At 43.3% G+C, this 21,950-nt stretch overlaps 1 protein-coding gene across 24 annotated transcripts in view; it reads right to left on the reverse strand.

Annotated features, from left to right (window-relative positions):
* LOC137504538 (neurexin-1) overlaps nucleotides 1-21,950 on the reverse strand; it is a 2,090,050-nt gene that overhangs the window by 859,778 nt on the left and 1,208,322 nt on the right. For all 24 annotated transcript variants that reach the window (XM_068233108.1, XM_068233107.1, XM_068233118.1 and 21 more), the window contains one exon: nucleotides 7,302-7,475. In XM_068233108.1, coding sequence (XP_068089209.1) covers nucleotides 7,302-7,475 — 174 coding nt within the window. The remainder of the gene's footprint in view (nucleotides 1-7,301; nucleotides 7,476-21,950) is intronic.

Below are 21,950 nucleotides of genomic sequence, written 5' to 3' on the forward strand. Positions count from 1 at the left end.
GACTGCATGCAATGTGAACCTGAAGGGACTTTAAAGGTACTATTGTGGTCTTTACCAGTGATCAGCAGCAAATGTCTCCAACGACTGTGGAATAGTGATGGTCATGTCTAGATATTGCCTATAGACATATATTATATTGATAATCATTTTCACCATGTGCTGTGGAAGACACTTGGGACTTGATGCAGTAAAGTTGCCATGTGCGGGGAGTGCAGGCTATTTTACAGTTACTAACGACAGGGGTTCACTGCACGTTAAACCTTGAGTGCCATGGGCACAGTGATGGGCCGAAATTTTGCATATGCAAAATTTTGTGTTAAAATTCACATTTTTCCACCAAATTGTATCTAATTTGAACTCAATCAGTCCTCCTTCTATGTCCCACGTACTTGCTTTAGCAAATGCGAATATTAGCATGGAAGAAAAAATCCGCTATGCAACTGGTGATCACGGTGAACCTATTTAATTTAACTGGTCCGCAGATTCCTCCTGACTTCTCTCCTATCACTAAAAATATTAAAATGCTCAATAATTAAGACTCATATAGTCGTTTTAGCATACTGTTAGTTTCTTCTTTGTTATGCCAGTTACTCCTGTATATACAGGATGGTCTTGATTTGTTGTTAAAATATATATGCCAAGTGTACACATGAAACTCTAATTTACTGTACTGACCTTTCTCTTTTCGCAATAAAATTTTAATGTTTAAAAAAAAAAAATAGTAGTCCTATGTATAGGGTAGCACTCACTGGCAAACCATCCAGTCAGGAATGGTAGATGTGCTGGAGAAAAATCCTGGACACCACAGGATTCAGTAGTATCAAAACGTAATAATCCGCACCACCTTCAAGCATGTATCTCCATTTATTGGTAGAAAAAGACAAACATATTAAAAAGAACTGTAGGGCAAAACAGTCCGCTGTTTCGGGCTACCTGCCCATCTTCAAGTTGCCCAGTTCTGATTAAAACACATTTCAATGCACACATATATACACATCTCATCCAATCATAGAAGGTATGCAAATTAGAGAACCTGGTGGGGAACTGATCATTTGCATATACTGACCACTCCTATAGAGCCACCAAGTGTGCTGATTGGCTAAAGTCAAATTTCAAATTCCCAGCACAATGTAAATACAATAAAAATCGTTATCAGCATCTCTCATAGTGATTAGATCTCTCATAATGGTTAGATCAATATAAACAATATAAACAAACATACCCATCATTGTATTGGTTCAAAAGCAAGAACGGGTGTCAGAAAATAGATACTCACATGGGGATCGAAAATCTTATAAACAAACCCCACCGGCAAAGTATGATGGGAAGGTCTGCCACCCAATCAGGAAGTCCAGGGGCGTGTATCAGACGCCGCATGCGAAGAAGCGCCGACCTATTAGAATACCGCCGGCGTGGCGGTGACGTCAGCGAGAAGCAAACGCCGACCAATGGGGAACTTCCGTACAAGGCGGAATTACATAATTAGTACAACTCAGTAAAATACGGCGTCATGGCAACCAGACGCTCCTGTCATACGGGACCCGCCAACCAATAGAATGCCTTAAGGGCCGGACTACGAACTGCCACCGACCAATGAATAAAAATGAAAACACTATTGAGGACGTCATGGCAACCAGACGCCTCAAACACATAGCTTGATACTACTGGGCAAAAATTATAATTGGTTATAGAATAGTTCACAGTAAAAAGTATATACACTTTCCTGGAAAAACTATTAGGGGCAGACTCACTCCATCAGAATAAAAATATAAGAGTAAACTACTCACCCGTTCATGCTTAATAATGAACTCAATTGTATTCAACCCTCCCTATGGAAAAAGACATATAAACATACCATAAATAGTGATTACATGAATAATTTCAAAAAGCTAAATATATACATTAATGAGCAAAATTGAGTTACCAATCCAGTTCAAGATCATAATCCTTATTAAGGCCAGTATTAACTGTGTCCAGCTCCCTAATCCATTTGGATTCAATTTTAGACAATTTGGAGTGCCGATTGCCACCCTTACTATCCATTTTAACTCCATCAATAACACAGACTCTTAGCTGACTAACATTATGGCCACTACGAGTAAAATGTTCAGAAACTGTTTGTTCCATGTTCTTCTTTCGAATGGCAGATTTATGTGAAGCTACTCTATCTTTAAGTCTTTGTGTTGTCTGCCCAACATAACTCTTACCACAGGGGCACTTAAGTAGGTAAATAACCCAGCTGGAGTCACATGTATATCTATCGTGGACATTTTACTTCTTACCACTAGTGGGGTGAAAAAAATGATCTCCCCTAATCAAACTATTGCATATGTGACAATTTAAGCAAGGAAAGGTGCCACATTGCATGGGTCTACCCTTCCTCCTCGAAATATCTGAATGTACCAAATTAGTGCGTAATGAGGGAGCACGTTTATAACAAAACATGGGAGAATACTGGAATTCCCTAACATAGGGGAGTGCATCACCTAATATACCCCAGTGTCGTTTAACACACCGTTCAATTTGTCTACTGATGGTGCTGTATGTAGAAACAAATGAGACCCTATTGTCACCCCTCCTAGACCCCCTCTTTCTCTCCCTACTACTGTCCAGCTATTCATTAAGTAAATTAGTAGGATAACCCCTCTGTCTGAACCGACCCACCATTTCTGAAATTCTCACATCCCGTTTATTGTCCACATTCACTATCTTATCAATTCGTTTGAACTGTCCTCCAGGAATGTTATGTATCATATGTTGGGGATGGAAGCTCTTGTAGTGGAGTATGGCATTCCTATCCGTATCTTTACGGTACAAATCTGTGACCAGCTTACCACCATCCTTAATCACAAGGGTGTCCAAATATGAAATGCTCGTCTGATCACTATTAATGGTCAGTCTGATCACAGGATATCTGCAGTGCAGGGCATCAACAAACTCAGTAAGACACTCTCGGGAGTTCAAACGAATTGACAAGATAGTGAATGTGGACAATAAACGGGATGTGAGAATTTCAGAAATGGTGGGTCGGTTCAGACAGAGGGGTTATCCTACTAATTTACTTAATGAACAGCTGGACAGTAGTAGGGAGAGAAAGAGGGGGTCTAGGAGGGGTGACAATAGGGTCTCATTTGTTTCTACATACAGCACCATCAGTAGACAAATTGAACGGTGTGTTAAACGACACTGGGGTATATTAGGTGATTCACTCCCCTATGTTAGGGAATTCCAGTATTCTCCCATGTTTTGTTATAAACGTGCTCCCTCATTACGCACTAATTTGGTACATTCAGATATTTCGAGGAGGAAGGGTAGACCCAGGCAATGTGGCACCTTTCCTTGCTTAAATTGTCACATATGCAATAGTTTGATTAGGGGAGATCATTTTTTTCACCCCACTAGTGGTAAGAAGTAAAATGTCCACGATAGATATACATGTGACTCCAGCTGGGTTATTTACCTACTTAAGTGCCCCTGTGGTAAGAGTTATGTTGGGCAGACAACACAAAGACTTAAAGATAGAGTAGCTTCACATAAATCTGCCATTCGAAAGAAGAACATGGAACAAACAGTTTCTGAACATTTTACTCGTAGTGGCCATAATGTTAGTCAGCTAAGAGTCTGTGTTATTGATGGAGTTAAAATGGATAGTAAGGGTGGCAATCGGCACTCCAAATTGTCTAAAATTGAATCCAAATGGATTAGGGAGCTGGACACAGTTAATACTGGCCTTAATAAGGATTATGATCTTGAACTGGATTGGTAACTCAATTTTGCTCATTAATGTATATATTTAGCTTTTTGAAATTATTCATGTAATCACTATTTATGGTATGTTTATATGTCTTTTTCCATAGGGAGGGTTGAATACAATTGAGTTCATTATTAAGCATGAACGGGTGAGTAGTTTACTCTTATATTTTTATTCTGATGGAGTGAGTCTGCCCCTAATAGTTTTTCCAGGAAAGTGTATATACTTTTTACTGTGAACTATTCTATAACCAATTATAATTTTTGCCCAGTAGTATCAAGCTATGTGTTTGAGGCGTCTGGTTGCCATGACGTCCTCAATAGTGTTTTCATTTTTATTCATTGGTCGGCGGCAGTTCGTAGTCCGGCCCTTAAGGCATTCTATTGGTTGGCGGGTCCCGTATGACAGGAGCATCTTGTTGCCATGACGCCGTATTTTACTGAGTTGTACTAATTACGTAATTCCGCCTTGTACGGAAGTTCCCCATTGGTCGGCGTTTGCTTCTCGCTGACGTCACCGCCACGCCGGCGGTATTCTAATAGGTCGGCGCTTCTTCGCATGCGGCGTCTGATACACGCCCCTGGACTTCCTGATTGGGTGGCAGACCTTCCCATCATACTTTGCCGGTGGGGTTTGTTTATAAGATTTTCGATCCCCATGTGAGTATCTATTTTCTGACACCCGTTCTTGCTTTTGAACCAATACAATGATGGGTATGTTTGTTTATATTGTTTATATTGATCTAACCATTATGAGAGATCTAATCACTATGAGAGATGCTGATAACGATTTTTATTGTATTTACATTGTGCTGGGAATTTGAAATTTGACTTTAGCCAATCAGCACACTTGGTGGCTCTATAGGAGTGGTCAGTATATGCAAATGATCAGTTCCCCATCAGGTTCTCTAATTTGCATACCTTCTATGATTGGATGAGATGTGTATATATGTGTGCATTGAAATGTGTTTTAATCAGAACTGGGCAACTTGAAGATGGGCAGGTAGCCCGAAACAGCGGACTGTTTTGCCCTACAGTTCTTTTTAATATGTTTGTCTTTTTCTACCAATAAATGGAGATACATGCTTGAAGGTGGTGCGGATTATTACGTTTTAAAAAAAAAAATCACATTTTTGCATCATAATCGTAATGCGAAATTTCAGGGAAAATCGTAATTGATTTCATATGAAGTAGTAGTATTTCATAATTTTGCGCAATTTTTCACGTAATTTTTGCGCAATTTTGTGATATTTTGTGCCGAATTTGGCAGTTAATAGCATATGTTAAGGAGAATATTGAGTACAAGCCAAAATTTTTTTTTTTTCACAAAGACCTTGTAGTTTTTGAGAAAATCGATTTTAAAAATGCAAAGAGAAATGTTTTTTAAACTGTCATTTTTCCAAGTTTAAAAACCATTTTTTCTTTGCATTTTTAAAATCGATTTTCTCAAAAACGATAAGGTCTTTTTGGAAAATTATTTTTTTCCTTGTACCCAGTATTCCCTTTAACATAGATAGCAATTTTGGTTCCAGTAGCATGTATGGGGCCTTTCTATTAACCTCCAAATTCAGCACAAAATTATGTGAAATTACGAATGACTACGAAATCAATTTAGTTTGCAAATCATAATTACGTATAGACGTCATTGCAAAAATTTAGGCAAAATTTAGTGGAATCGTAATTTTGCTGATTACGATCATCACTGCATGGGTAAAACTTTGTTAATACACAAGTTGCTATGGTAACGCATGATGAAATTCATGTTACCATAGCAACGGCCACATTACCGTGGCAACTCCAGCGGTGCTAAAGTCCCCTAGTATTAGTAAAGGTAAAATTGCTGTGAACTCTCTGTGCAAGACAATTTCCCTGCAGTGTAGTGCATCCAGACCTGGATTTACATCACAGGAGCCTATAGGCATGGATGTCCTACCACCCTAGACTCCACCCTCCATGCATCCAGGCCTGGATCTACATCCCAGGAGCCTATAGGCACAGATCTCCTGGCACCCTAGACTCCGCCCTCCATGCATCCAGGCCTGGATCTACATCACAGAAGCCTATAGGCACAGATGTCCTAGCACTCTAGACTCCGCCCTCCATGCATCCAGGCCTGGATCTACATCACAGGAGCCTATAGGTACAGATGTCCTAGCACCCTAGACTCCACCCTCCATGCATCCAGACCTGGATTTACATCACAGGGGCCTATAGGCACAGATGTCCTAACACCCTAGATTTTGCCTTCAATGAACCTACAAAACCCCACTGAACTGTACCGCAAGTGTGCTGGCTGACCCAACTGTCACTTCTCCCTTACTTCCCTTGCCCATCATAGGCAGCTACAGGTGCCCCCAAGCATTAGGTAGCCAGAGATATCTTTCAGTAAGTTGCCCCCAACTGAACAGAGATCTCATCAGTGGAAGGATGAGAGCTGTGTGAGTAACCTCTCATTTACACTCTGCTCAGGACTCTGCATAGGGAAGGAGGCACTCAAGGAGCAGAGTTAGCTGCCTTTCTATCATCAGGTGCCTCTACGCATATGCCTACATTGCCTTATGTTAATTCCAGCCCCGAGTGCATCACATTCCTGATTTATTTATCAGTCTTTCCATACAACTGACAAATCTTGAAAAACAGGGATCATAGAGGTATAGAAGACATAGCTGCAAGTTGGCCGAGCTGAAGAAATTCTTAAAAATCCTCTTATGTGTCTCTCCTACTGAACAAAGCATTTGGTTACTTTTGCCTAGGTGGTGCCATAATTTATGTGCTACAAAAATGTAATGGTTCCTCTGTTTCCTTCGTAACTCAATACTTTGTAAAGCATGTAATATTTTCTAATGATTCTTAGCAAGAAAAAAAAATGCAACTTGATATCAGGTTAAACCCCACCCACCAATAAATAGAGATCCCACAATAAATAAATACTTTATATTTTGCTAAATAAAGCAGATACATGTGTAATAATGAATTAAATTAAATATGATGATATGGGTTGGTATTACAAAATAAAGTCTCAGACAAATGAAATTAAAATTTATTTGTAAAAAAAATAAAATGATTCCACAAAAAAAAAAAAACACACAATGAAACAGTAAATTATATGGCAAAATAGTAATGGAAAAAATGAACAATAACAAAATCATAATAAAATAATAAACACTCTCATGATTTCCATAACATGAATAAAAAAAAAAGAAACAGCTTAACAATTATCCTAATTCATGGTATTTTGAACATAGCAGTTATAAAATAAAACGTATTTTCTTTGTAATCCAAGCACAGGTTTTTTTTGTCAAAAGAAAGTACTGCGCTTAACACTAAACAGTTACATTAGTCAGAAGATAAAAGGTAACACAACATATTACAAAAAAATTAGGTCATTGTCTATAAAATATCATTGGCAAACTCTGAGCTTTAAATAATATAGGTTATCAGGAAAGCGAGTATGGCATTTATTTTTGGAAACATGATACACGAAACAGATGAATTGGTAGCACTGATGAAACTAGTGTATGCACAGACAGTGTCATTACAGCTCTCTGTACCTTCACATCCTCTCTCTATTTGTCCGTTACACAAAAGAGCGTCTGAGATCAAGTCTGGGAGCCGTCCATTCAGATCAACAGAAGCAAGGCAGCCTTGGAAGCCTTCCTTGGCATGGACAAGCTTTGGCAGTGTTTTGTACATTTCTTTGGCAACTCCTCCTATGAATAGGTCACCTTGCAGAAAGAAAAGACAAAGGATTTTTAGTACCGATACCTTTATGAAAAAATTACTTTTAATGTGTTTAAGTATTATAATTCTTAAAAAAAAATAATCAGTGTTTCAAAATTGTATTTAGTCTATTACAATAACTGAAACCAATATCAATGCACTTATTTGTAATCTTACAACAGAAACAATGTTCACTGTGTCATACGTAATCATGCATAATTCACGGCACAAGATACTGCCTTCCTAATCATCCTTTAAACCCGCATATAATCAAAACTGTAACTCCAGTCACATAAATAGAACACTTATGGTCCCTGTGGCTATATGGAAATTCAGCAGACTGTTATTACACATAGTGTGATTATTTTCATCAGAGCCTCTACTTGCTGCCTGCAGAGGTCTATAAACAACTGAAGACGGAAGTTTGAGTGCTATTCGTGACTTGGAAATTGGGCACCACTCTAGGCACCCATGTTAAATTACAGATTCACCAGCTGCGGCCAGTAATTTGAGTGCCAGAGACATCCATGGACAATAGCGGTGGTGGAGTAATGGAACTCTGTAGTGATGGTGCTGGAGCACAAAAGCAATGGTGGATCTCCACTACTCTTTGTAGTAGTGGTGACAGTGGTGGGGACAACGGTGGAGTTTGGAAACTCTGTAGTAGCGAGAACATCAATAATAGTAGTGACATCTCTGCAACTTTATGGAAAACCACATGAGAAGCTGTCTGCATAACCCCCCCCCCCCCCCAATGACGGGCAGAAGTTGAGTTACCTTCATTTACTCAGAGCCAGCCAGGAAACCCCAGAGATAAATATGCAGCACTTAAATAATGCCTGTAGATACAACTCTGGCCTGCTTCATTTTGCCTTTATTTTAATTGGGCATTAACATTTTATTTTCTTCTATTTGAGCTCTGTATGTCTGGTGGAGTCTGGCGCAGCAGATACATTGCTAAAGACCTCTGCAACAGAGAAGCTGCTGAAGTGCTGGAGGGAGTTGGAATCCAGTACGGGGGACCCAGAAGAAATCTGGACAGAGAGTGCAATTTGGCCAATGGTTTTTCCTAAAAGTTGTAAGGACTTGTTGCAACTGCATCAAACCCCCTACAATCATAGATCAAAAGGACGTAACACCTTGGTCACCCCCAGAGTCCACCTCAAAACCTTTGGAGACAGAGCCTTTTGTCATGCTGCCCCTACACTTTGGAACTCCCTGCCACACCCAATTAGGACTGCTCCATCCCTGGAAGCATTTAAGTCTAAACTGAAAACATACCTCTTCAGTCTGGCATTCATGAACATCTGACTACCTCCTCTGTAACACAACCCAGCCTGCAACCCTGTATTAATCTGAGACACAACTATGTGCTTTGAGTCCTATGGGAGAAAAGCGCTTTACAAATGTTATTGTATTGTATTGTATTGTATTATTGTAATACTGGTGGATTTCAGAAACAAATGTTTCAAACTAGCGACCCTAGAGATAACCCAAGCTGAAGGTTGGCCTCAGCAGATGTCCTTGTTTCTGGTCTGATTATTTTTCTCCATTTAAATTCTGAGCAACGTATTTTGTTCTGGTCTCTTTGGTTGAAATAAAGCAGATTATGATTAGATTATGATTTAACCCTAAAAGATGGACTGACTGGCCGTTTGTGACTCCCTACTAACTGATGAGCTAAATCCCAGAACAGAATATGCATCAGTATATTTGGGGGGGGGGGGGGGGTTTGTTTGATGAAAAAGCCCACACAAACACAGATGGAACATAAAAACTCCACTCAAGTATTGATCCCAGGTCTCTAGTTCTGCAAGGCAAGAGTGCTACGTAATCACTAACGCGGGCCTTGACAAAAATTGAGTGAATGAGTGAATGAGTGAGTGGTAATGTTTTAAAACATTTAAAATGTACATTTCAATAATACAACTTAATACACTGAAAAGTTATTATTGAAGGGGAACATAAAAGACACATAAAGAAAATATTTATAAACTGTAAACATCCTTTTTGAAGTGGAAAGATATCTTCTGTTCCCTTGATTATTCTTTAATGATGATTACATTTTATTTTTATATTTCTTTTAATGCGTAAATATATTTTCTGAATTTCAGGACAGTCGGCATGTTTCAGACACAGTAAAAGAAAAATATCAGACTGACAACGATACAAATATCAAGCGATTTTGTGAAGCCTGGAAAATTCAAAATAAGTGGCTGTAAAGAGACATCTTCGTCGAGCATCAGCTGATGCAGCAGGTTTCAAATCACCAAAACTTTATTATATGCTTGAGCAGTCAGAGCTGGAATAAACAGGGCATGCCTATTTAGGGAAGCTTACAGATGACCTTCATCCACGGAGCTGGATACAGAGTTTAGTTATCCATAGTACACTTGGAAAATGATCTCAAGGTCTTTAGCTGTAAACAATGTAGGTTTATCATGCGCTTACAGCTAAAAGCAACACAGCTGGGGACTAGGATGATTAAAACCAACAACATGTTATACGCATAAATGGTCACCACAAATACCAGAAATGAATTCAATACCCAATATATTTTTGTATATAAATTTTGGGAAAAAAAATAGCTGTATTGCTTTCCTGGTTAGTCTTTTATGTTTTATAAGTACTCTACGCATTTTGTTACACAATAGATTTTATGAGTGCACTAGTTATAGTACCCCCACTGCTGATAATTAAGCAGATCATAAGACAAATACCATTTCCAGTAGCTGGAATATTAACATAGGGCACTTCTCCATTTGCTGCATTAGCTCTTCATGGGTGTTGTAGTGGTAATGGCCTTAATTCACTAAGCTTATCTCCTGTCTTTAACCCTCCTGGCGGTCTATTAGAAAACAACAGGGGGCAGCACAAGAGTGTTTAAAAACATTTTTTTTTTGTTAAATCATGTAGCAAGCCTAGGGCTTGCTACATGATAGCCGCTGTGCAGCGGCATCCCCCCACCTGCTTCGATCTCCTCCGGCAATCTTTGATCAAGAAATCCCGTTTCTTGGAGGGCTTCCCCCGTCGCCATGGTGATGGGCACAATAACGTCACTGACGTGATCGACGTTGTGAGGTCAAAGGGAGTTCTGATCCACCCCTCAGCGCTGCCTGGCACTGATTGGCCAGGCAGCGCACGGGGTCTGGGGGGGTGGTGCGGCGATCGGCATCGAATCAGCGCGGAACGCTGCCGATCGCCGCGCCGCGCTAGCTGCGTGTTGCAAAAAAAAATTTATGCAAATCGGCCCAGCAGGGCCTGAGAAATCCTCCTGCGTGGCATAGCCCGAGCTCAGCTCGGGCTTACCGCCAGGAAGGTTAATAACATTTCTAAAGTTAGCACCATAGTGATAAGGCATGTACTATTCAGGAAACATTTTACCCCATGCAAACCTAAAGTTAAATTTTCAATCCTTAAAATAACTTCAGAATTCTAAAGTTAAAGACAGTCTGTTAATTAACTGTGTGTGAAAATAACTACAGAGGAGGTAACTTAACTACAGAGGAGGTTACTTAAGGCATGAATATATAAGATAACTCTCTCACTGTGCCGTGGCAAGTTTGCTCTTGCCTTATTATCTCCAGCATGATCTTAGTGAATTGAGGCCAATGTTCACCTCCATCTGACCTGTATTGAGGTCAGGCCTGGATTCACATCACTGGAGCCTAAAGGCACAGATGTCCTGGCACCCCAGATTTCACCTTCCATGAACCTACAAACCCCTGCTGAACTGCAGGTGTGCTGGCTGTCCCTTCTCCCTTGTCACTGTCACCAGCTGTCATTTCTCCCTTGCCCATCCTAGGTAGCTACCAGTGTCTCCTAGCATTAGGTAGCCAGAGGCACCCTCAATATTAAGTAGCTAGTGGTGCCCACAGCCCCCGACTGAAGGGAGATCTGGTCAGTGGAATTAGTGTTGGGCGAACAGTGTTCGCCACTGTTCGGGTTCTGCAGAACATCACCCTGTTCGGGTGATGTTCGGGTTCGGCCGAACACCTGATGGTGTTCGGCCAAACTGTTCGGCCATATGGCCGAACTAAGAGCGCATGGCCGAACGTTACCCGAACGTTCGGCTAGTGCTGTGATTGGCCGAACGGGTCACGTGTAGTGTTGGGCGAACATCTAGATGTTCGGGTTCGGGCCGAACATGGCCGAACTCCGAACATAATGGAAGTCAATGGGGACCCGAACTTTCGTGCTTTGTAAAGCCTCCTTACATGCTACATACCCCAAATTTACAGGGTATGTGCACCTTGGGAGTGGGTACAAGAGGAAAATTTTTTTAGCAAAAAGAGCTTATAGTTTTTGAGAAAATCGATTTTAAAGTTTCAAAGGGAAAACTGTCTTTTAAATGCGGGAAATGTCTGTTTTCTTTGCACAGGTAACATGCTTTTTGTCGGCATGCAGTCATAAATGTAATACATATAAGAGGTTCCAGGAAAAGGGACCGGTAACGCTAACCCAGCAGCAGCACACCTGATGGAACAAGAGGAGGGTGGCGCAGGAGGAGAAGGCCACGCTTTGAGACACAACAACCCAGGCCTTGCATGAGGACAAGAAGCGTGCGGATAGCAATTTGCATTTTGTCGCCATGCAGTCATAAATGTAATACAGATGAGAGGTTCAATAAACAGGGACCGGAAACGCTAACCCATCACAGATGTTCATTTTTCATGTTACTTGGTTGGGGTCCGGGAGTGTTGCGTAGTCGTTTCCAATCCAGGATTGATTCATTTTAATTTGAGTCAGACGGTCTGCATTTTCTGTGGAGAGGCGGATACGCCGCCGATCTGTGACGATGCCTCCGGCAGCACTGAAACAGCGTTCCGACATAACGCTGGCTGCCGGGCAAGCCAGCACCTCTATTGCGTACATTGCCAGTTTGTGCCAGGTGTCTAGCTTCGATACCCAATAGTTGAAGGGTGCAGATGGATTGTTCAACACAGCTACGCCATCTGACATGTAGTCCTTGACCATCTTCTCCAGGCGATTGGTGTTGGAGGTGGATCTGCACGCTTGCTGTTCTGTGTGCTGCTGCATGGGTGTCAGAAAATTTTCCCACTCCAAGGACACTGCCGATACCATTCCCTTTTGGGCACTAGCTGCGGCTTGTGTTGTTTGCTGCCCTCCTGGTCGTCCTGGGTTTGCGGAAGTCAGTCTGTCGGCGTACAACTGGCTAGAAGAGGGGGAGGATGTCAATCTCCTCTCTAAAGTCTCCACAAGGGCCTGCTGGTATTCTTCCATTTTGACCTGTCTGGCTCTTTCTTCAAGCAGTTTTGGAACATTGTGTTTGTACCGTGGATCCAGAAGGGTATAAACCCAGTAATTGGTGTTGTCCAGAATGCGCACAATGCGTGGGTCGCGTTCAATGCAGTCCTAGGCCGAAGAGGTCATAGCCTAGGGTCACAAAACCTGTTTATTGGGCAATTTCAATGGTGGCGAGTCTGACGTACATAAATCGCAGCAATGGCCGTTAGCAACGTCTGAATCTCACGAAATGTCTCATGCAGGTAGAAGACATATTGTTAGACTTGGATTCCAAAGATGGGGTCCCTACATCTCTGCAAACCAGAGTTACAGGGGTCCAAAATTGGTAAAATCCCCCATAGGATTTCATTGGCTCCCTATTTCACTTTCCAAAATCTCACATCTTTTCAAAGGGCAATGGCTCAGCAGTACCAAATTTTCTAGCATTGTAGGGACCCTTAGGGGGAACATGACTGGTGAGTTTCGGGCCCCTAGGCCGAAGAGGTCATAGCCTAGGGTCACAAAAACCTGTTTATTGGGGCTATTTCAATGGTAGTGATGGTGACGTACATAAATCGCAGCAATGGCCGTTAGCAAAGTCTGAATCTCACGAAATGTCTCATGCAGGTAGAAGACATATTGTTAGACTTGGATTCCAAAGATGGGGTCCCTACATCTCTGCAAACCAGAGTTACAGGGGTCCAAAATTGGTAAAATCCCCCATAGGATTTCATTGGCTCCCTATTTCACTTTCCAAAATCTCACATCTTTTCAAAGGGCAATGGCTCAGCACTACCAAATTTTCTAGCATTGTAGGGACCCTTAGGGGGAACATGACTGGTGAGTTTCGGGCCCCTAGGCCGAAGAGGTCATAGCCTAGGGTCACAAAAACCTGTTTATTTGGGCTATTTCAATGGTAGTGATGGTGGCGTACATAAATCTCAGCCATGGCCGTTAGCAACGTCTGAATCTCACGAAATGTCTCATGCAGGTAGAAGACATATTGTTAGACTTAGATTTCAAAGATGGGGTCCCTACATCTCTGCAAACCAGAGTTACAGGGGTCCAAAATTGGTAAAATCCCCCATAGGCTTTCATTGGGCCTCCTATTTACCGTTCCAAAATCTCACACCATTTCAAAGGGCAATGGCTCAGCAGTGGCAAAACTCACCAGTCATGATCCCCCTAAGGGTCCCTACAATGCTAGAAAATTTGGTACTGCTGAGCCATTGCCCTTTGAAAAGATGTGAGATTTTGGAAAGTGAAATAGGGAGCCAATGAAATCCTATGGGGGATTTTACCAATTTTGGACCCCTGTAACTCTGGTTTGCAGAGATGTAGGGACCCCATCTTTGGAATCCAAGTCTAACAATATGTCTTCTACCTGCATGAGACATTTCGTGAGATTCAGACTTTGCTAACGGCCATTGCTGCGATTTATGTACGTCACCATCACTACCATTGAAATAGCCCCAATAAACAGGTTTTTGTGACCCTAGGCTATGACCTCTTCGGCCTAGGGGCCCGAAACTCACCAGTCATGTTCCCCCTAAGGGTCCCTACAATGCTAGAAAATTTGGTACTGCTGAGCCATTGCCCTTTGAAAAGATGTGAGATTTTGGAAAGTGAAATAGGGAGCCAATGAAATCCTATGGGGGATTTTACCAATTTTGGACCCCTGTAACTCTGGTTTGCAGAGATGTAGGGACCCCATCTTTGGAATCCAAGTCTAACAATATGTCTTCTACCTGCATGAGACATTTCGTAAGATTCAGACTTTGCTAACGGCCATTGCTGCGATTTATGTACGTCACCATCACTACCATTGAAATAGCCCCAATAAACAGGTTTGTGTGACCCTAGGCTATGACCTCTTCGGCCTAGGGGCCCGAAACTCACCAGTCATGTTCCCCCTAAGGGTCCCTACAATGCTAGAAAATTTGGTACTGCTGAGCCATTGCCCTTTGAAAAGATGTGAGATTTTGGAAAGTGAAATAGGGAGCCAATGAAATCCTATGGGGGATTTTACCAATTTTGGACCCCTGTAACTCTGGTTTGCAGAGATGTAGGGACCCCATCTTTGGAATCCAAGTCTAACAATATGTCTTCTACCTGCATGAGACATTTCGTGAGATTCAGACGTTGCTAACGGCCATTGCTGCAATTTATGTACGTCAGACTCGCCACCATTGAAATTGCCCAATAAACAGGTTTTGTGACCCTAGGCTATGACCTCTTCGGCCTAGGACTGCATTGAACGCGACCCACGCATTGTGCGCATTCTGGACAACACCAATTACTGGGTTTATACCCTTCTGGATCCACGGTACAAACACAATGTTCCAAAACTGCTTGAAGAAAGAGCCAGACAGGTCAAAATGGAAGAATACCAGCAGGCCCTTGTGGAGACTTTAGAGAGGAGATTGACATCCTCCCCCTCCTCTAGCCAGTTGTACGCCGACAGACTGACTTCCGCAAACCCAGGACGACCAGGAGGGCAGCAAACAACACAAGCCGCAGCTAGTGCCCAAAAGGGAATGGTATCGGCAGTGTCCTTGGAGTGGGAAAATTTTCTGACACCCATGCAGCAGCACACAGAACAGCAAGCGTGCAGATCCACCTCCAACACCGATCGCCTGGAGAAGATGGTCAAGGACTACATGTCAGATGGCGTAGCTGTGTTGAACAATCCATCTGCACCCTTCAACTATTGGGTATCGAAGCTAGACACCTGGCACAAACTGGCAATGTACGCAATAGAGGTGCTGGCTTGCCCGGCAGCCAGCGTTATGTCGGAACGCTGTTTCAGTGCTGCCGGAGGCATCGTCACAGATCGGCGGCGTATCCGCCTCTCCACAGAAAATGCAGACCGTCTGACTCAAATTAAAATGAATCAATCCTGGATTGGAAACGACTACGCAACACTCCCGGACCCCAACCAAGTAACATGAACAATGAACATCTGTGATGGGTTAGCGTTTCCGGTCCCTGTTTATTGAACCTCTCATCTGTATTACATTTATGACTGCATGGCGACAAAATGCAAATTGCTATCCGCACGCTTCTTGTCCTCATGCAAGGCCTGGGTTGTTGTGTCTCAAAGCGTGGCCTTCTCCTCCTGCGCCGCCCTCCTCCTGTTCCATCACGTGTGCTGCTGCTGGGTTAGCGTTACCGGTCCCTTTTCCTGGAACCTCTTATATGTATTACATTTATGACTGCATGCCGACAAAAAGCATGTTACCTGTGCAAAGAAAACAGACATTTCCCGCATTTAAAAGACAGTTTTCCCTTTGGAACTTTAAAATCGATTTTCTCAAAAACTATAAGCTCTTTTTGCTAAATTTTTTTTTCCTCTTGTACCCACTCCCAAGGTGCACATACCCTGTACATTTGGGGTATGTAGCATGTAAGGAGGCTTTACAAAGCACAAAAGTTCGGGTCCCCATTGACTTCCATTATGTTCGGAGTTCGGGTCGAACACCCGAACATCGCGGCCATGTTCGGCCTGTTCGGCCCGAACCCGAACATCTAGATGTTCGCCCAACACTAAGTGGAATGCCGAGACCTAGGTGAGTAATCTCTCATTTATGCTCTGCTCGGGACTCTGAATAGGGAAGGAGGGAGGATGGCACTAGAGCAGCGGAGTGAGCTGCCTTTCCATCATTAGGCACCTGTAGGAATGTGCCTACACTGCCTTATGGTACATTTGGCCCTGATTCAGGTGTTTGCTATGATTTGTTTTAGAAAGCTTACAAGGCTTTTCAAAGTAAGTAAGTAATACTTAAAGAGGAACTCCAGCCTAAACAAACATACTGTCATTAAGTTACATTAGTTATGTTAATTAAAATAGATAGGTAATATAATCTCTTACCCACCCTGTTTTAAAAGAACAGGCAAATGTTTAATTTCATGAGGGCAGCCATCTTTTTGGTTGATAGAAGGTGACAGGGAGCATGAGACACAGTTCCAACTGTCCTGTGTGCTGATCGCCCCTCCCAGTTGCTAGGCAACGTGAATAACAACATAGGAAATCCCATCATGCTTTGCACAGCATCAGGGGAAAAAAGCCCGGGCAGTTTTCTTTGATGGGTGGAGCTTAGTTAAAAACGCAGCTAAAAATGATGCTTTGGTAAGAAAAACAAAGTTCTGATGCTGTGAAACTGTTAAAGAAACACCAAGCCTTTTCAGTGCTGCTGAGTACATTTTTAGTCCGGAGATTAACTATAAGAATTAGGACAGGGTAACACCTTATACTGTACTGTACATGCTGGAGCTGACAGGCATGTGTACTCCTAAAAAATAGGCTAACATAAATAATGAAACTATGTTGATCAGGGTCCCATTTTAAAGCTAATGGGTTGTAGCTTTGATAGTCTTCATGTATGGAAAGAGTCCATCACAGCTTGAACATTCAGCCCGGTGACAGGGAGGGGAGAAGGCTGTACACATACTACACTACAGAAAATACCTAGCTATTCTAAGACACAACACTAGCCCAGCCCCAGATATCTGCATTTCATGTTTTCCCCTTAGGTGGGGCTTTTGGTACACTGCTATCATGGACATTTGCACAGTTGAATGCATACATGCAAAAAGAGTGCCCAAAATATCAGCTAGTAGAATATTGGTAAATTACATTTTATTCTACCATTATCAAGTGCAGATTATGATAGTGAAATATTCATAAATTACACCAATATATTACTACAGCTAAGTCTAACCCTACCCTCACGCAGAAACCCCCTCTTACAATGCCTAACCCTAACCACCCCTCCTGCCAATGCATAATCCTAATCACCATCCTCTAATGCCTAATAGAGATGGCCCAAACGGTTCGCATGCAAACGCGAACACGTGAACTTCAGTGGCTCGCGATTGCGATCGAACGCAAACTATATGTGAGGTTGACCCGCCCCCTATACTACATCATTAGGGTCAACTTTGACCCTCTACATCACAGTCAGCAGACACAGGGGTAGCCAATCAGGCTACACTCCCTCCTGGAGCCCCCCCCCCCCACACTTATAAAACGCAGGCAGCATCAGCCTTTTTCCTCACTCGTGTGGCTGCAGTATTTAGAGAAGGGAGAGAAATCTGCTGTAGACATAAGGAAAGCTTAGTTAGGCTCTTGTGTTAGGCTTGTTAGGTTGCTCCTTGCTGATACTTATTGCTAAAAAGCACCCCTCAACAGCTCTTTTAAGAGCTATTGTTGTTCTTGTGATCTATTTTTTTTTGTGTGTGTGTCCAACATACACTTGTATATACAGCCCTGTCAGTCAGTCGCAGATGGCCCTTGGCCCCTTGCTAATTCCTACTGTGCCACTGCCAGGCCCAGCACATTTAGTGACTACCTGTGTGTGTGACAGCTACACATTTGTAATACCGATCACTGCATACCTGTTCAGTGCACCGACCTATGTGACCGCACGCAGTGTTATATACTAGTCACTGCACCTGTTCACGGTACTTGTGTGTGTGACAGCTGCACATTTGTAATACCAATCACTGCATACCTGTTCAGTGCACCTACCTACATGACCGCACGCAGTGTTATATACCAGTCACTGCACCTATTCATGGTACCTGTGTGTGTAACAGCTGCACATTTGTAATACTAGTCATTGCATACCTGTTCACTGCACCTGTGTGACTGCACATTGTATTAGTCAAGTCAGTGCATACCTTTCACTTCATCCTCCCCAATATGGGCAAAACAGGCAGAGGCAGAGGCAGGCCACCTGGCAGGTCTGTTTGAGGTCATGCTGTCGTGATTTGGTGCGGCTCTGGACCAAAACTCAGTGTTCAGAAGGCACGTGCCATCAACCCCAAAGATTGTCAGAATGTAGTTTACTATTTAACACAGAACACCTCATCTTCCTCAGCTTCCGCACAGAACCATAACATATCTTCCTCCTCCTGCTCTGATTCTGGCACCCCACTTAATACTCAGTCAGCCGTCACCACCAAAGTGCCACCGAAAATTGAGCCGTGGAAAGACCAAGACCCGCATAGGGACAACTTCCTTACGAAGGCACATGATGACAAAGCACAAACTGCAATGGGATGACCACATGAGGAAACGCCGCACACAAAAGCAAAGGCACACACCGCAGTGTAAGATACCAGGCCACAATTATTTCTCAAAAAAGGTGATACCCAAACTGTACCATGATGTTGAAAGGCAAGTGGTGTCATCTCTGGCACACAGCGTTGGGTCAAGGGTCCATCTGACAACGTAGTCTGAAAAGCACAGTCAGGCCTGCCCGAAGACTAAGTCAGTCTCCACACACAGCATCTCTGCCTGCACGCCGTGTGACTGCCTGCCTCAAGACTAAGTCGGTCCCCATACAGCATCTCTGCCTGCAGGCCACTTGACTGCCTTCTCTGCCACCACCAACAGGGTTCAGGACTCCAGGTGGATTCCTGAATTTTTTAGTCCGCTGCTAGCAGCGGCCGCTAACAAAACCAAAAACAATTTTTTCTGGTGCGTGTACATGCCTGCCTAATTTTTCTGGCTGCACTGCAGCTGCAACAACAAAACAGAAGGCATGTACATGTGTCAATTCCCCTTTGTGATCATTACCTTGCCGCAGTGAAGGGGCTTGCGTATCACAATGAAGCAATGATCGCCGGCTATATGAGTGTGTTGGGGGGGCACACCCAAGATAATAAGGTCATTGCTTCATTGTGGACAGACCAAATTCGATCAGCTGGACACTCAGTCACTGTTGTTCTGCCATTCAGCTACCTCAGCCTGACCATATGGGCTTGCCTGCACTCTGGCCATGGTGCGCAGTAGTCCAGCACGGCCGTCACTACACAGACAGCTGTTTGCGGTGCGTTACACAGTGAGTTTGGTGTGTCAGTGTGAAGCAGTACTCTAATTACACTCCCTGATTGATGTATACACATGCAAGATGTTTTAAAGCACTTTAGACCTGCAATTTAGCATTCAATGTGATTTTGTCCCTTAAAACGCTGCTGTGCATCAAATCCGGATTTTTCCCCGGGACTTTTGGCATGTATCCCACTCTGCCATGCCCCCCTCCAGGTGTTAGACCCCTTGAAACATCTTTTCCATCACTTTTGTGGCCAGAACAAATGTTTGTAGTTTTCAAAGTTCACCTCCCCATTGAAGTCTATAGCAGTTCGCTAAAGTTTGCGCAAACTGAACTTTTGCGGAAGTTTGCATTCGAGGTTCGCGAATGGAAAAACAGAGGTTTGAGCCATCTCTAATTCCTAAACCTAACCAACCCCCATCATTGTCTAACCTTAAGCCCTCCCCATCTTACCTTTAGTACCCCTGTATGCCTAACTTAAACCCCCTCCACAGATGCCTAATCTTAGCTGCCCCCCCACCATAAACCCACTGCAAAGTTTGCTAAATATGTTTATAGTAAAATGCTGAATATTGTTTATTGCAAATAAATGCCAAATATCGGGTGCTACCATAGGCACCCACACACATATCGTTTATAGCGGGAAATGTGGGAACAAATAGTTTCATAGGCGCCGCTGGCAGTGCCCAAACTTCCGCTGCTCTCCAGCTCCCTAATATTCTGCTTCTCAGCTGTACAGTCAAGAGTTGAACAGAGTTCAGAGTTGAGCTTCTCAGTTAAACAGTCAAGTGGCCCCTAATTAGTTTCCACAGGAGCTGCCACTGCAGTCCGACTGCTCAGTTACAGCACTGGTTACACTTGTAATTCAATATTGGGGAAAATATGAATAAAAGCCAGATATCTTTGAACTATCTGAGCCCAAATCTCCACTGACTGTAATAGTTACAGTAACAAAATATGTTTACCATATTTCATAAATGCTGGTAATATCACTTTTCCAGTTGCTCTCTACAGAGGAATGTTGATGTTCCTCAGGCTAGTGATGTAGCCCTCAATTACCAAAGAGAAGTATCTCTGACTGGTAAAGGGAACCCGAGGTGAGAGGTATATGGAGGCTGCTATGTTTATTTCCTTTTAAGCAATGCCGGTTCAATGTCAGTTTGGTGTACATAGTTACATAGTTACATAGTTATTTTGTTGAAAAAAGACATACGTCCATCGAGTTCAACTAGAGAACAAAGTACAACACCAGCCTGCTCCCTCACATATCCCTTTTGATCCAGAGGAAGGTACAACATCAGCCTGCTCCCTCACATATCCCTGCTGATCCAGAGGAAGGTACAACACCAGCCTGCTCCCTCACATATCCCTGCTGATCCAGAGGAAGGTACAACACCAGCCTGCTCCCTCACATATCCCTGCTGATCCAGAGGAAGGCACAACACCAGCCTGCTCCCTCACATATCCCTTTTGATCAGAGGAAGGTACAACATCAGCCTGCACCCTCACATATCCCTGCTGATCCAGAGGAAGGTACAACACCAGCCTGCTCCCTCACATATCCCTGCTGATCCAGAGGAAGGTACAACACCAGCCTGCTCCCTCACATATCCCTGCTGATCCAGAGGAAGGCACAACACCAGCCTGCACCCTCACATATCCCTGCTGATCCAGAGGAAGGCACAACACCAGCCTGCTCCCTCACATATCCCTGCTGATCCAGAGGAAGGCACAACACCAGCCTGCTCCCTCACATATCCCTGCGGATCCAGAGGAAGGCACACACTAGCCTGCACTCTCACATATCCCTGCTGATCCAGAGGAAGGTACACCACCAGCCTGCTCCCTCACATATCCCTGCTGATCCAGAGGAAGGCACAACACCAGCCTGCTCCCTCACATATCCCTGCTGATCCAGAGTAAGGCACAACACCAGCCTGCTCCCTCACATATCCCTGCGGATCCAGAGGAAGGCACAACACCAGCCTGCACCCTCACATATCCCTGCTGATTCAGAGGAAGGCACAACACCAGCCTGATCCCTCACATATCCCTGTTGATCCAGAGGAAGGCGAAAAATTCCTTACAAGGCATGGTCCAATTAGCCGCAAAAAGGGAAAAAAATCCTTCCCGACTCCAGATGGCAATCAGATAAAATCCTTAGGTCAACATCATTAGGCATTACCTAGTAATTGTAGCCATGGATGTCTTGCAATGCAAGGAAAGCATTGTTCTTCTAGCATAAGTAGTCACAACCCTGAAACAAGCATGTGGCTAATTTAGTCAGTGACTTGAGTCAGACCACCTGACCTGCATGGCTGTTCAGGGTCTATGGCTACAAGTATTAGAGACACAGGAACAGATGGACAGCAGGCAAGGAAATAAATATGGCAG

The sequence above is a fragment of the Hyperolius riggenbachi genome, chromosome 4 (assembly GCF_040937935.1).
Source record: "Hyperolius riggenbachi isolate aHypRig1 chromosome 4, aHypRig1.pri, whole genome shotgun sequence".
Classification (NCBI taxonomy): Eukaryota; Metazoa; Chordata; class Amphibia; order Anura; family Hyperoliidae; genus Hyperolius; species Hyperolius riggenbachi.